The 16,276-nt window shown below is 58.9% G+C and overlaps 1 protein-coding gene across 1 annotated transcript; it reads right to left on the reverse strand.

Annotated features, from left to right (window-relative positions):
* Positions 1-7,388: 7,388 nt before the first annotated feature.
* Positions 7,389-14,831, reverse strand: DISC1 (DISC1 scaffold protein; the record flags this gene model as incomplete). Its single annotated transcript, XM_045581117.1, has 7 exons — positions 14,394-14,831; positions 12,671-12,841; positions 10,333-10,454; positions 9,612-9,726; positions 8,533-8,777; positions 7,592-7,646; positions 7,389-7,491 (listed from the first exon to the last, which is right to left on the reverse strand). Coding segments are annotated over exons 1-7 (1,216 nt in total), but the record flags the coding sequence as incomplete, so codon positions are not given.
* Positions 14,832-16,276: the final 1,445 nt, after the last annotated feature.

Here is a 16,276-nt window from a genome sequence, read left to right on the forward strand (position 1 = left end):
AGATCGAACGGGAGGCGGCGGTCCCCTAAAAATCGCCGCCAGCCGCCCGGAGCAGGAGCCGGATCAGCCCCCTTTCCTCTCCTCTCCTTTCCGGTTAGGCCCGCAGCGTCCGGACGACGAGCGGCAGGGAGGGGGCTGCAGCCTGAAAACCCGATTTCCCAAGCCCGGGTCCGAGGGCAGCGGTGTGGAGACCCACGTACACACGTCCCTGCGCCGGCACATCCGTGTGCGGGCAGCACAGCTCCCCGGGGTGCGCGGGCCCGGGCGTGCTGGGCCGGGGCAGGCGGCTGGGCTGGCGAGGGGGAGAGGGCCCACCTGCCAGCGATTCCTAGCTTCGGCACAGAAACCTCCGAGACAGTTTTCTTCTGAACTCAGAGGGGAGTTTTCTTTAAAAAACGCCCGTTAGCCGAAACCGGTGTGGCTCAGTGGATGGAGCGTTGGCCTGCGGACTGAAGGGTCCCGGGTTCGATTCCGGTCAAGGGCATGGACCTTGGTGGCGGGCACATCCCCAGTGGGGGCTGTGCAAGAGGCAGCTGATGGATGTTTCTCTCTCGTCGATGTTTCTGGCTCTCTGTCCCTCTCCCTTCCTCTCTGTAAAAAATCAACAAAATATATTTTTAAAAAAGAAGAAGAAATAGATGAGATGAAGTTTCTTTTTAAAAAAAATAAAAATTTATAAAATAGATTTTTAAAAGATATAACAACTCGCCCTTCTCTCGGAACACGGGGCCAGCCCAGCAGAGGCGTGCGGGGGGCGAGCTGAGCCCAGGAGCCTGTGAACTTGGACTGTCGTCTGCTGGCGGGCGAGGCTGTGTCCAGACGGGGCCGCGGTCATCTGGATCGGTTTAGGGTAAAACTCAAGTTGGAGAGGGTTTTTTTTTTGTTTGTTTTTTTAAGAACAGATGGGAACAGAACACAAAGGCGTGCAGTGTGCAAACACCAGCAGAATTTCAAACGGTCCTGGGCAAAGGATGGAAAATAAACACACGCCTAGGACGTCGCTGAAACTGGGGCCTCGGAAGGCGGGTTCCCGGGAGGGAGGGAGGGGTCCCCTGTCCTGGTTTCCGCCAACAAATCTGACTCGGGGTCTGCTTGGGGCGCCGGCAGCGGGGGGCTGGGCCAGCTAGAGGGGGAGCCTCAGTCCAGAGGGGGACTCGTGGGAGCCCTCCAGACAGACAGACACTGAAGGGGTCCCGGCTGGTGGCTCAGTGGTTACACATCGACCCAGGAACCAGGAGGTCCCGGTTCGATTCCCGGCCGGGGCACAGGCCCGGGGTGCAGGCTCCGTCCCCAGTGTGGGGCGTGCGGGAGGCAGCCGATCCGTGATTCTCTCTCATCAGGGATGTTCCACTCTCGGTGTGTCTCCCTTCCTCTCTGGAATCAATTCCCAGCCGGGGTACAGGCCGGGTTGCAGGCTCCGTCCCCAGTGTGAGGCGTGCAGGAGGCAGCCGGTCCATGATGCTCTCTCCCCATGGATGCTTCTCTCTTTCCCTCTCCCGTCCTCTCTGACATCAATTTAAAAAATGTTTTTTAAAGGACAGTGTCCTTGTGTTAAGGCAGCCACAGGGCTCTCCCTGTGCCCGGCTCACCCGTGGGTAACCCCCACAGAGGCCTGCGATGCACGTCCCTGAACAAGCAGCAGAGACGGGAGATCCGTTCCGCCCCGGACACAGCACCAGCCACGCGGCGGGAGAGCAGAAGTGCTGACGGCGGGAACGGGGAACATCTGCCGGCGCTGCCTCCCTCCCTCCAGCTCCAGGAGGAGGCCTCCTGCCCGCACCTCCTGCCGCCCCCGCCCCCGGGCATGGCGGGCAGCCGGCTAATTAAAAGCGTCTCTAGCCTGACGCCGCACTCAGCTCCTCCGGGCCCCTCGGAGCACCTGGGCACCCGCAGCGGGACCGCCCGGTAATTACTCCTCCCCCCCTGCCAGGCGGCGCTCTGCTGCCCCCCGCAGGCGCCACGGAGCCTGCCCGGAGCAGCCCCGGCTCATCCCCGCTGCCTCCTTCCTCCCCTCCGAAGCAGAAGAGGGTTATTCCGGGAATAGACCTGTACTTAAAGCACACACATAGACAGACATATAAATAGATAGATATATAGAGATAGAGATAGAGATAGAGATAGAGATAGAGATAGAGATAGAGATAGAGATAGAGATAGAGATAGATAGAGATAGAGATAGAGATAGAGATAGAGATAGAGATAGAGATAGACATAGACATATAGAGATAGAGATAGAGATAGAGATAGAGATAGATATGGATATGGATATGGATATGGATATGGATATAGATATAGATATAGATATAGAGATGGAGATGGAGATGGAGATGGAGATGGAGATGGAGATGGAGATGGAGATGGAGATGGAGATGGAGATGGATATAGATATAGATATAGATATAGAGATAGAGATAGATATAGAGATAGAGATAGAGATAGAGATAGAGATAGAGATAGATATAGAGATGGATATGGATATAGATATAGATATAGATATAGATATAGATATAGATTAGATATAGATATAGATATAGATATAGGTATAGGTATAGATATAGATATAGATATAGATATAGATATAGATATAGATATAGATTAGATATAGATATAGATATAGATATAGGTATAGGTATAGGTATAGGTATAGATATAGATATAGATATAGATATAGATATAGATATAGAGATAGATATAGAGATAGAGATAGATATGGATATAGATATAGATATAGATATAGATATGCATATGGATATATAGACATAGACAGATATAGAGATAGAGATAGACATAGATATATAAACATAGATAGATATAGATATAGACATAGACATATAGACATAGAGAGATATAGATATAGATATAGATGTAGACATAGAGATATAGATATAGAGATAGATATATAGAGATAGATATATAGACATAGACATGACATAGACAGATACAGATATAGATAGATGTAGACATAGAGATATAGACATAGACATATAGACATAGACAGACATAGATATATAGATATAAACAGAGACATATAGACATAGATAGATGTAGATATATAGATATAGACATAGACATATAGACATAGACATAGATATAGATATAGACATAGACATAGACATAGACAGATTTAGGTATAGATATAGATATATAGATATAGATATAGCTATAGATATAGAGATAGAGATAGATATAGAGATAGAGATAGATATAGAGATAGATATATAGACATAGACAGACATAGATATAGATATAGATATAGACAGAGACATAGACATAGATAGATATAGATATATAGATATAGACATAGACATATAGACATAGATATAGATATACATATAGACATAAACAGATATAGATGTATATATATATTTACATATAGATTTACATATAGGTATACATATAGATATATCTAGATATACATATAGATATACATATAGATATAGATAGATATATTATCCAGTAGGGGATGTGCAAGAAGCAGCCAATTCATGATTCTCTCTCATCATGGATGTTTCTCTCTCCCTCTCCCTCTCCCTCTCCCTCTCCCTCTCCCTCTAAAATCAATCGAAAACCTCAGAAGTCAAACGCACCCCACACGAGGGTGTCTCGGCGGGAGGGCTCTCTCGGTGGGAAACATGTGGCGGCTTCAAAGAGGAGGAAGTCCGGGGGGGGGGGGGGGGGCGGCAGGAAGCCATGGCTCACGGCCGTGCCCTCGGGGAAAACACGCCGATCCTGACGGAATTAATCACCAGCCAGGCTGACGGCGGCCGGAGGGCACGGTGGTCCCCTCCGGGGAGAGGACGCTGCAGAGCCGCCCAGAACTGGACTCCGTTCCTAAACACCCATCGGCGTTCTTCCAAGCCCTAAATGTCAGAATATTTTATTTTATTTAAAAATATATAGTTTATTGATTTTTTTTTATTTGATTTTTTTTACAGAGAGGAAGGGAGAGGGATAGAGAGCTAGAAACATCGATGAGAGAGAAACATCCATCAGCTGCCTCCTGCACACCCCCCACTGGGGATGTGCCGACAACCAAGGTACAGGCCCTTGACCGGAATCAAACCTGGGGCCCTTCAGTCCGCAGGCCGACACTCTGTCCACTGAGCCACACCGGTTAGGGCTAGCCCAGTGGTCGGCAAACTCATCAGTCCTCAGAGCCAAATATCAAGAGAACGGCTGAAATGTCTTTGGAGAGCCACATTTTTTAAACATAAACTTCTTCTAACGCCACTTCTTCCGGGACAGATTTACCAGCATCGCTCGCGGAGATTTTAAATCTGAATCTGCTTCCTAGGATCCTGATCTGCCTGTTAGAAACGGGATCATCGCACACGCTTTCCTTGTTTTTTTCCTTGAAGAGGTGAGATTGTTACTTCACCCACTTGGACCGAACTGGAGTCCCCCGAGACCGTCCCTCGGGGAGCCGACCCCAAGGTGACCTCGGCCAGGCTCCGCCAGGGGCCTGGGAAAGGAGCCCAAACGCTAACTCCTCGCGGGGGCCTCTCGTTACCAGCCAGCAGCCATCCGCCATCATCGAGCCAGAAACCAGAGCCGTCCAACGGGCACACTCTCAGGCCGCGGGCCAGGAGGCCGCTGGCTCTCCATCACCCGTGACCGGTCCTCCCTCCCTCCCTCCCCTGATGGACGTTCGTAAACCCCGCCGGCGGCCGGACATTCCTGAGCTCTGAACCGCCCACCAGCACCTGCCAGACACCCTGAGCCCCGATTCCTAAGTCCCTGGGTCCCTCGTCACCCATCAGCGTGTGCTGAGTGCCCCAGGCCCCGTCCCCTCGCTTTCCTCCCCGTAAAAAGGGCATGGACCCCGGCCCTCGACAGCAAAAGGGAGGACCACATAGAACCACAGAGCAAAAGCTGCCAAGTCCCTCTTCCCCGTCCGCCCAGGCTCCTGGCCAGCACTCCTCCCGGGAGGTGTGTGTGTGTGTGTGTGTGTGTGTGTGTATGACTGTGTGGTGTATGTACGTGTGTGTGTGTGTGTGTACGTGTGTGTGTGAGTGTGTGGTGCATGTACGTGTGTGTGTGTGTGTGTGTGTGTGGTGTATGTACGTGTGTGTGTACGTGTGTGTGGTGTATGTACGTGTGTGTGTGAGTGTGTGGTGTATGTACATGTGTGTGTGAGTGTGTGTGTGTACGTGTGTGTGGTGTGTGTACGTGTGTGTGTGTGAGTGTGGTGTGTGTACGTGTGTACGTGTGTGTGTGTGGTGTATGTACGTGTGTGTGTACGTGTGTGTGGTGTATGTACGTGTGTGTGTGTGTACGTGTGTGTGTGTGTGTGTGTGTGAGATCCAGGCCACGCTTCGGGGACCTCCCCTGGGCGCCCGGCCCGGCCTGCCTGGCCCGGGGACACGGTCGAGCTCGGGGGTATCTCACGGCGACGGCGGAGGCGCTTACCGTGCGCAGCCTCCTGCGGCCCAGCTCCCGCTGCAGCCGGCGCCGCCCGCGAGGCGAGGGCCCGGGCGCCCCCCAGCCCTCCCCCTGCCAGGCCAGCCCCCGGGCCAGGCGCCCCCCAGCCCTCCCGCCGCTCCCAGTGCCACCCCCGGGCCAGGCGCCCCCCAGCCCTCCCCCTGCCAGGCCAGCCCTCGGCCAGGCGCCCCCCAGCCCTCCCGCCGCCCCCGGGCCAGGCGCCCCCCAGCCCTCCCCCTGCCAGGCCAGCCCCCGGGCCAGGCGCCCCCCAGCCCTCCCGCTGCCAGGCCAGCCCCCCGGCCAGGCGCCCCCCAGCCCTCCCGCTGCCAGGCCAGCCCCCAGGCCAGGCGCCCCCCAGCCCTCCCGCTGCCAGGCCAGCCCCCGGGCCAGGCGCCCCCCAGCCCTCCCGCTGCCAGGCCAGCCCCCCCAGCCCTCCCCCTGCCAGGCCAGCCCCCGGGCCAGGCGCCCCCCAGCCCTCCCGCCGCTCCCAGTGCCACCCCGGGCCAGGCGCCCCCCAGCCCCCCCCCCGCCAGGCCAGCCCCCGGCCAGGCGCCCCCCAGCCCTCCCGCCGCCCCCGGGCCAGGCGCCCCCCAGCCCTCCCCCTGCCAGGCCAGCCCCCGGGCCAGGCGCCCCCCAGCCCTCCCCCTGCCAGGCCAGTGCCCCCCAGCCCTCCCCCTGCCAGGCCAGCCCCCGGGCCAGGCGCCCCCCAGCCCTCCCCCTGCCAGGCCAGCCCCCGGCCAGGCGCCCCCCAGCCCTCCCGCCGCCCCCGGGCCAGGCGCCCCCCAGCCCTCCCGCTGCCAGGCCAGCCCCCAGGCCAGGCGCCCCCCAGCCCTCCCCCTGCCAGGCCAGCCCCCGGGCCAGGCGCCCCCCAGCCCTCCCGCCGCTCCCAGTGCCACCCCCGGGCCAGGCGCCCCCCAGCCCTCCCCCTACCAGGCCAGCCCCCGGCCAGGCGCCCCCCCAGCCCTCCCGCCGCCCCCGGGCCAGGCGCCCCCCAGCCCTCCCCCTGCCAGGCCAGCCCCCGGGCCAGGCGCCCCCCAGCCCTCCCCCTGCCAGGCCAGCCCCCGGGCCAGGCGCCCCCCAGCCCTCCCGCTGCCAGGCCAGCCCCCAGGCCAGGCGCCCCCCAGCCCTCCCCCTGCCAGGCCAGCCCCCGGGCCAGGCGCCCCCCAGCCCTCCCGCTGCCAGGCCAGCCCCCGGGCCAGGCGCCCCCCAGCCCTCCCCCTGCCAGGCCAGCCCCCGGCCAGGCGCCCCCCAGCCCTCCCGCCGCCCCCCGGCCAGGCGCCCCCCAGCCCTCCCGCCTCGGCCAGCGCCTTGGCCGCCCGGGAGCGGTTTGCTGCAGCGGGGCATGGAGAGACGGGGACGTCAGCCTCCCGCATCCCCAGCGGGAAGGAGCTGTTGCTGTTTTTGTTTTTGTGTTTTCCCTTTTAAAAAAAATATATTTTATTGATTTTTTTTTTTACAGAGAGGAAGGGAGAGGGATAGAGAGTTAGAAACGTCGATGAGAGAGAATCGTCGACCAGCTGCCTCCTGCACGCCCCCCACCGGGGATGTGCCCGCCACCAAGGTCCATGCCCTTGACCGGAATCGAACCCGGGACCCCTCAGTCTGCAGGCCGACGCTCTATCCACTGAGCCAAACCGGTTTCAGCAGTTTTGTGGGGGTTTTTTAATATATTTTTTTTAGTGATGTCAGAGAGGAAGGGAGAGGGAGAGAGAGAAACCGGGGCTTGTGCCCTTGGCCGGAATCTAACCCGACTCTCTACCCACTGGGCCACACCAGCCGGGGCTCAGGTGGTTTTTTTTTTTTTTAAGCCCCTGTCCAGACAGGGGGTCCGTCACCGGTGCCCCCGGCCGCCTCGCCGAGCCCCTACGGGCACCTCACGCGGCAGAACCCTCGGCCAGAAGGACACCGAGCCCGTGGTGCCCTCGACTCTTAAAGCAACGGCGACCGCGGTCCCCGGAGCCGGTTACCTGCCACAGCGAGCGCCTTGGCCTCCAGCAGCGCCGGGAGCGGGGCCTCGATCTCCCGCAGGCTCCTGCGCAGGGAGCCGCACAGCCTCTGGGAGCCGCACACCTGGGGGGGGGGGGGGAGACACACACTGAGGCCCCGTCGGGGACGGCGGGAGGGCAGCCCAGCGCGGTCTCTTTGGGAAGCGGGCATCGGGGGGCCTCACCTTGGCACTGAGCTCCTTCAGGGACCGGCTGAGGGCTTCCAGCTTTCCCTGGAGGCTGGGAGAGAGCGAGAGAGAGCGAGAGAGAGCGAGAGAGAGAGAGAGGGAGGGAGTTTGGTGGGGATATGCACTGCACCGTGCTTAACGGCGCCTCATTCTATGTTCTCATGAGCACGAGGGAGACTCGGCGTCACGGAAATTATAGAAGGGGGACACGTATGCCAGAAGTTTGGGAAACACTGCCTCCCTCGGAGACGCGGGAGAGCAGGGAGGCGGCGGGGCGAATAATTGACGGCGGTGTTTTCCGTGTGACCTGATTTGTGTCTAATTTATGTAATTTATGCCGCATTACGTCTCGCGGTAGATTTACCTGCCTAATTATGTCTTGCTCCGGCTAATGCTCACATTCGCAGCATCCCTGGGGTAGGCACAGAACGAGCCCGGGGGGGTGGGGGGGGGGGCAGGCGGCGGGCAGGGGAACCAGAATCATCCGTGCCCCCTGCCAGGGGCTCGCAGGCTATTTTTAGCAGAACGCTATTCAACAGAATGTACTAAACAGCCGAAACTGGTGTGGCTCAGTGGCGGAGCGTCGGTTTGCAGACTGAGGGGTCCCAGGTTCGATTCCGGTCAAGGGCATGGACCTTGGTTGTGGGCACATCCCCGGTGGGGGCTGTGCAGGAGGCAGCTGATGGATGTTTCTCTCTCATCGATGTTTCTAACTCTCTATCCCTCTCCCTTCCTCTCTGTAAAAAAAAAAAAAAAAAAAAAAATCAATAAGATATATTTTTAAAAACAATAAAATAAATAAATATATACTTTTACAAAACTAAGACCTTCAGCTCCGTTTGGAAAATACTGTACAATACACAAGGAGTACAGCAGACAAAGCCCACACACACACACGGGCTCAGGGGAGCGATGGAAGTGTCGGGGCGTCACTGTACCTCCTTGTGGTCTCAGGAGGCCCTGCAGGGAGGGGGGTCTGCCCGGCCGGGGCCAGCGCGTCCCTGGCCGCCTGGCGGACCTCCTGCAGCTCGCCCGGGGTCAGCCCGTCCAGCAGGGGCCGCAGGTCACAGTCCGGCCACCGGAGGCGCTGCTGCTGCTGCTGCTGCAGGGCCAGCTCCCTGCTCAGCTGCCGGTCCCTCGCTGCCAGCATGGACATCCGGGCCTGCAGGGCCGCCATCTCCTCCTGCGGGGGACGAGGGGGCGTTCGCGGTGAGCCTGTGCGTGCTTCGGACGGAGCTGGGTGCTCAGTCCAAGGCTCCTGCCCACAGCTGCCCACAGTCCCGCCCGAGAGGAATCTCCTAAGCGGTTTCCTCCGGCCTGGGAGGACACAGCGGCCCGGCAGGCGGGGAGGCGCTGGCCAAGGTGACAAGCGCCATCGGACACGCTCCTGCCGGCCCAGCCATCACCTCCCCCGTGTCTGCCCTTTGCTCTCTCGGGAACAGCCGATTGCCAATCACCACCCACGCCGAGAACCGCTCTCTGCCTTCAGCCTAAACGGGTAAGGAAAAGCCTTCCTAGTTCTTTTGTTAAAGTATATTTTTCTTGCCGAGACCGGTGTGGCTCAGTGGATAGAGCGTCGGCTTGGGGACTGAAGGGTCCCGGGTTCGATTCCGGTCAAGGGCATGTACCTTGGTTGCGGGCACATCCCCGGTAGGGGGTGTGCAAGAGGCAGCTGATCGATGACTCTCTCTCATCGATGTTTCTAGCTCTCTCCCTTCTTCTCTGCACAAAATCAATAAAAATATATTTTAAAATATATATATATTTTTAATTTCTTTCTTGATTTCAGAGAGGAAGGGGATGGGAGAGGGATGGAAACATCCATGATGAGAGAGACTCATGAACCGGCCGCCTCCTGCACGCCCCCCACTGGGGATGGAGCCCGCCACCCGGGCCTGTGCCCTGACCGGGAATCGAACCCTGACCTCCTGGTTCCTAGGTCGACGCTCCATCACGGAGCCACGCCGCCGCCAGGCAGGCCTGCCTCCCATTTCTGGAACATTCTTCACCTGCTTACCTGCAGCTGCTGCTTCTCTTGAAGAAGCCGGTCTCGTCTGGCGACGGACACATCCGGGAGGTCCTCGGCGGGGGGCTCCTCGCAAAGGGGGTTGTGGGGGTCCTGGCCGCCCGGCCTTAAAAATTAAACGGGCGTGTCGGCACGGGTATGGGGAAGCTGGGACGCTCAGGTCGACAAGCGTGTGAGGAGCCTCCTAACCGGTGTGGCTCAGTGGGGAGAGCGTCGGCCTGCGGACTCAAGGGTCTCAGGTTCAATTCCGGTCAAGGGTGTGGACCTGGGTTGTGGGCTCGGTGGTCCCCAGTGGGGGGCATGCAGGAGGCAGCCGGTCCATGATTCTCTCTCATCATGGATGTTTCTCTCTCTCCTTCTCCCTTCCTCTCTGACATCAATAAAAATTTATTTTTAAAATATATTTCATTGATTTTTTTTTTTACAGGGAGGAAGGGAGAGGGATAGCGAGTTAGAAACGTCGATGAGAGAGAAGCATCGATCACCTGCCTCCTGCACACCCCCCACTGGGGATGTGCCTGCAACCAAGTCCATACCCTTGACCGGGAATCGAACCTGGGACCCTTTGGTCCACAGGCCGGCGCTCTATCCACTGAGCCACACCGGCCAGCAGGTCTCCCCAGCTCACCCCCCTCCCAGCGCCTCCCTCCCTGGGCTGAGAGAAGGAGATGAGGGGGCGAGGAGAGGTGGTGCCCCCCCCACACACACTTACTGCTGAGCCGCCCGGTGCAGGGCGGCCTCGGCCTGGGCTCCCAGGTGGACCAGGAGGCTGCGGAGGGCCGGCTGCCTGGAGGGGAGCTGGAAGGGCAGACTGAGCTCCTCCTCCTCCTCCTCCTCCTCCTCCTCCTCCTCCTCCTCCTCCAGGGCCTCCAATCTGTGCTGGAGCACCTCCACTAGAAACACAAAAACGATGAGAGAGCAGCGAAGGTCCACGCCACTCAGCGCAGCCAACCCGGGGCCTCCCAGCTGCACGCCCAGGGTCTGTCCTCCGGGCCAGGGGTGGGCAAACTCATCCGTCCACAGAGCCCGCTATCCACAGCACCACGATGGACATGTCTTTGGCGAGCCACGTTTTTTAAACTTGAACTTCTCCTAACGCCACTTCTTCCACACACACTCGCCCAGGCCGTGGTGTTTTGTGGAAGAGCCGCCCTCCAGGGGCCAGAGAGCCGCGGTTTGCCGACCAGGGCCTTAGCAGGAAGCGGGGCCTGGGTGTTTGCGGCCGCAGGCATGGCGGCGCCAGAGCAATGGGTCCCGGAGCAGCTCCTGGTGGGACGGACGGACACAGGAGAGCCTTGACCGTGAAGCGCGCTGCTGTTGGCGCTGGAAAACCCACGGGGAGCACCTGGGCCGTGTGGAGGGGGGGAAGGAGGGCTCAGCAGAAAGGAGAACAGCCGAAACAGCTGGTCAATGTTCCTCTCTCATCGATGTTTCTGACTCTCTATCCCTCTCCCTTCCTCTCTGTAAAAAAAAATCAATAAAATATATTTTTCTTAAAAAAGGAGCCCATGGTCCCTGGCCAGTTTGGCTCAGTGGATAGAGCGTCGGCCTGCAGACTGAAGGGTCCCGGGTTCCATTCCAGTCAAGGCCATGCACCTTGGTTGGGGGCACCTCCCCAGTAGGGGGTGTGCAGGAGGCAGCTGGTCGGTGTTTCTGACTCTCTATCCCTCTCCTTTCCTCTCTGTAAAAAAATCAATAAAATATTTTTTTAAGTATATTTTTTATTGATTTTGAACAGAGAGGAAGGGAGAGAGATAGAGAGTTAGAAACATCGATGAGAGAGAAACATCGACCAGCTGCCTCTTGCACACTCCCCACTGGGGATGTACCCACAACCAAGGTATCATACATGCCCTTGACCGGAGTCAAACCCGGGACCCGCAGTCCCCAAGCCGACGCCCTATCCATTGAGCCAAACCGGTTTCGGCAATAAAATATTTTTTTTTAAAAAAAGAAAAGAAAAACATCCTTGGGTGAGGATGAACAAAACAAAACAAAAAAAGGACAAGCCCCCGGGAAACGAATTCTGCACGTGAGCCGGCAGCGATGGACGGGGCAGTGGCCATTCCCAAGCCGCCCTGGGGATGGGACAGCCGCCTCCTTCCGGAGCCCAGGGGCGGCTCGGTCCCCCCCAAACCGCTCGGCGGTCACTCACTTCCCTGGGAGACAGGAGGACGCACGCTGAAAAGGTCAAGCGGAAAACGGTCCCTCCGCTCCCTCCCTGTCGCAGCCGGGAAAGGTCACGGAGCCCCACAGGCCGCCCGCCGTGTCTGCGGGGGGATGTCACCGCATCCCTCTGCCCGGGGCCCGCCCGTCCCTGTCGCCTCTCCCGGGCGTCAGGCGAGGCGCTCGGGGGGTGCCAGCTGCTGCTGGGAGCCCGGGGACCTGATGTTATCGCCCTGTCACCCCCACACGTTTTTGTTTTTTATTGATTTTTGCTGATGTCAGAGGGGAAGGCAGAGGGAGGGAGAGAGAGAGACATGCATGAAGAGGGAGAATCCTGGATGGGCTGCCTCCTGCACACACACACACACACACACACCCCCCACTGGGGATGTGCCCACAACCAAGGTCCATGCCCTTGACTGGAGTTGAACCTGGGACCTTTCAGTCTGCAGGCCGACGCTCTATCCTCTGAGCCAATCCAGTCTCGGCTTTATTATTATTTTTTAAGTTGATTTAAGGAAGGAAGGCAGAGGGAGGGAGAGAGAGAAACATGCATGAAGAGGGAGAATCCTGGACCGGCTGCCTCCTGCACGCCCCACACTGGGGATGGAGCCCACCACCCGGGCCTGTGCTCAGCAGCTGAGCGTCGACCTAGGAACCAGGAGGTCACGGTCCGATTCCCGGTCAGGGCACAGGCCTGGGATTGCGGGCTCCATCCCCAGTGAGGGGCGTGCAGGAGGCAGCCGATCCATGATTCTCTCTCATCACTGCTGTTTCTCTCCCTCGCCCTCTCCCTTCCTCCCGTAAATCAATAAAATATATATAAATAAATAAAAAGAACGAGCCTATTGTCGCCGAGCAGAATGTCTAGAGGAAGTGGATGCCCAGTTCAGCTGGGGGGCAGGCAGCCAATCCAGGCGGGAAGGGAGTGAGACACGGAACATTCTGGAAAAGAGGGAACAGCCGATCCACAAGCCGAACTCACCCTTATCGTAATCCTCCTCCTCCATGGCCTTTTCCTGGAGCTTCTGGAGCTCCCGTCGTACAGCGCTCACCTGGTTGTTTTCGGGGAAGAGAGAAGGAAAAAAGCAAATGACAACGGCACTCAAGCCAACTTGCTCTCCTAAACTACTGCACAACGCACCCTCCTTATCCTCCTGGAAAAAGGGAGCCACGATGCACATTTTTCCCAATTGATGTCTCCCTCTCTCCCTCCCCCTTCCTCTCGGAAATCAATAAAAATATATTTTAAAAAATTGTCACTGGGCGTGGCGAGAGCTGTCACAGGGACGTGTTCAAAGTGCTTTGGGGCCGAAACCGGTGTGGCTCAGTGGATAGAGCGTCGGCCTGCGGACTGGAAGGTCCCGGGTTCGATTCCAGTCAAGGGCATGTACCTTGGTTGTGGGCACATGCCCGGTGGGGGGGTGTGCAGGAGGCGACTGATGGATGTTTCTCTCTCATCGATGTTTCTAACTCTCTGTCCCTCTCCCTTCCTCTCTGTAAAAAAAAAATTAATTAATCAATTTAATTAAATAGATTTTAAAAATAAATAAACAAAAAATAAAATAAAATAGAAAAGTGCTTCGGGAACAGAATGGAAGGGGGGACTCGCTGGGGGCAGAGGGGCAGGAAATGTCGCACAGGGAAGTGGCTTCAGCGCGCCCCCCCCTCCGCCCCCAGCAGGGACACACAGGGCGGGCAGGTGGGCAGGGGAGGAAGGAAATTCCAGGCGGAGGCAGAGCTGTGAGCAGAGGCCGGAGGCGCAGCTGCCCGGGTCTGCGGACAGGAAGCGGGTCTCCAGATGGCCCCGCGGGAGGAAGGCACCCCGAGGCGGGCGGGCTGGGGGGGTAGGGGGGAAAGACCGCAACGATCAGGATAAGGAACTGGGGTGCCGCCCCCCAGGAGCAAGGAGCCCCCAAGGCTCTGAACTAAGGATGAGCCCTCTCCCGCCATCGTCAGGTACACAGCTCTGCTGGCCGTGACGAAACGGAGGAAGGTAATATGTCAGGAATCTCTGGCCAGCCGAAACCAGTGTGGCTCAGTGGATAGAGCGTCCGCCTGCGGACTGAAGGGTCCCGGGTTCGATTCCTGTCCAGGGCATGTGCCTTGGTTGCGGGCACATCCCCAGTGGGGGGTGTGCAGGAGGCAGCTGAAGGATGTTTCTCTCTCATCGATGTTTCTGGCTCTCTCTTCCTCTCCCTTCCTCTCTGTAAAAAAAAAAAATTGATAATATATGTATATTTTCTTTTACAAAATAAAAATAAATAAATAAATAAGAAGAACAAGGAAGCTGAGGGCCTCAGGGTGCTGCTGACATTGGGCTCTGTGGACTAAAGTGTTTGCCGACCACGGCCCTAGGCCTGGATGGGAAGGGGAGCCCTCGGCCCCAACAGACAGCAAATCTGAGCTCCTCGGAGGCGGAGAAGCAGAAAGCAGAACAGAGGTGGTTCGGAGGGGAAAGGAGAAGCAGGAGGCAGGTGTGCAGCCGCTGCAGGGGTGGGGGTGGGGGAGTCGGTCACCCCCAGAACCCCCCACCCCGCTTCCCGCCCTCTGCCCGCCCGGAGCTCATCGGAGCCTGTGGCCGGGGGCCCGGGCGGGGACACCCACCTCCAGCCGCCGGCGGAGGCCGAGCAGACAGCCCTGCAGCAGGGGCTCGCACTCCCGGAGCAGCGGGTCCCAGCGGCCGGCGGCCCCCTCGCCCCCGGGGCGATCCGGGGGAGGGAGACGTCCAGGGTCCTGGGGGGGCCCCTCAGGGCTGGCGGCTCTGGCCCCCGCGCCCTCGGCCCTCCTGGCAGGCGGGCAGCCCTCTGCCTCTCCCGGTTCCCCGGGGGCCGAACAGAGCGAGCTCCGGATGAAGCTGAAGCTGGAGGTGAAGGCAGGGGGAGGGCCGGCGTCGGGGGCCGAGGGGACACGCGCCTCCTCTGGGGCCGGCTGGCCTTCTGTCGGGGTGCCCCTGGCTCCTTCTTTGCAGGCGGCATCTGGGCTAGGACCTGGGGCCTCAGGACCATCCATGGGTGGGCGCTGCCCCCCCCCGACACCCAGTGTCCCCAGAGAAGCCTGGGGTCCCCCCTCTCGCCACCAGGCTGTGCGTTGGGCCTCGGGGGGCCCCCAGGGGCGAGGGGCGAGGGGCGAGGCTGCCGTGCTCCCGGGAAGCGGGCTCCCAGCCTCGGGGCTGCTCCTCAGACCTCCAGGGTCAAGGCCGCGCTTTCTGGCCCCGGAGGCAGGCGGCTGGGGCTCCTCCCCGCCAGGGCCTGGAAGAGGAACCTGAGCCGGGCCGGCCTCCCGTCTCATGTAGCCGGTCGGTGTCCGTGCCAGCCGCCGCTGACACGGGAAAGATGCAGCCGCCGCGGGTGGCAAGCAAGCCTGGTGGCCTGGGAAGAGAGGAAACAGTGCCTGAAACCTCAGATCTCGCCCGGCCGGCCGGCGTGGCTCAGGGATTGAGCGTCGACCTAGGAACCAGGAGGCCAGGGTTCGATTCCCGGTCAGGGCACAGGCCCAGGTGGCAGGCTCCATCCCCCAGTGTGGGGCGTGCAGGAGGCAGCCGGTCCAGGATTCCCTCTCATCAAGGAAGCTTCTATCCCTCTCTCCCTCTCCCTTCCTCTCTGACATCAATAAAAATATGCTTAAAATAAATATAATAAACCTCAGCCGAAACCGGTGCGGCTCAGTGGATGGAACGTCGGCCTGCGGACTGGAGGGGTCCCGGGTTCGATTCCGGTCAAGGGCATGGGCCTTGGTGGCGGGCACATCCCCAGTGGAGGGTGTGCAGGAGGCAGCTGATGGATGTTTCTCCCTCATCGATGTTTCTGACTCTCTGTCCCGCTCCCTTCCGCTCTGTAAAAACATCAATAAAATATATTTTTGAAAATAAAATAAAAATAAATGAGCCTCAGGTCCTGCGGGGCCTGGGACCTGGGTTGGAGGACGCCACGAGTTCTGGAGGCCAGCTCAGCGCCGGGTCGCCCCGTTCGGAGGTTCTGACGATCCGGGGAAGGTACCGCGCTCCTGCCCCAGAGCAGCTGGCCCGGCGGGGGGAGGCCCGCCCGCCAGCTGGCACACGGAGCCACCCCGGCAGGCGGCTCCCGGACCGCGGCATCAGCACTCTCCGCCCGCTCGGCGAGGTGGACCCAGCGGATCCTCCCGCCCCTCGGAGGGCAGAGGGCGCTGTCACTGTCTGAGCTGCCCGGTCCCCCCCATGCCGTCCTGAACCCCAGCACCCGGACCGGCCCAGAGGTCACGGCCCAGAGGTCACGGCCACCGGGAGCCAGAGCAGCCTCAGCCGAGACTCGACGCAGCTTCTGTCCTGAGGGGGCTCCCGGAGCCCACAGGGATCCACACACACACACGCGCACACACCACATGTGTATACATGCATGTATGCAACTGTTCGTACATACCACACACGTGTGTCTCTCTTATGTATATGTGTGCGCATATACATCTTGTGTGTGCATATACATCGTGCGTGTGATTACATGTATGCATATGCC

Source organism: Pipistrellus kuhlii, unplaced genomic scaffold, assembly GCF_014108245.1.
Source record: "Pipistrellus kuhlii isolate mPipKuh1 unplaced genomic scaffold, mPipKuh1.p scaffold_m20_p_135, whole genome shotgun sequence".
NCBI classification, from domain to species: Eukaryota; Metazoa; Chordata; class Mammalia; order Chiroptera; family Vespertilionidae; genus Pipistrellus; species Pipistrellus kuhlii.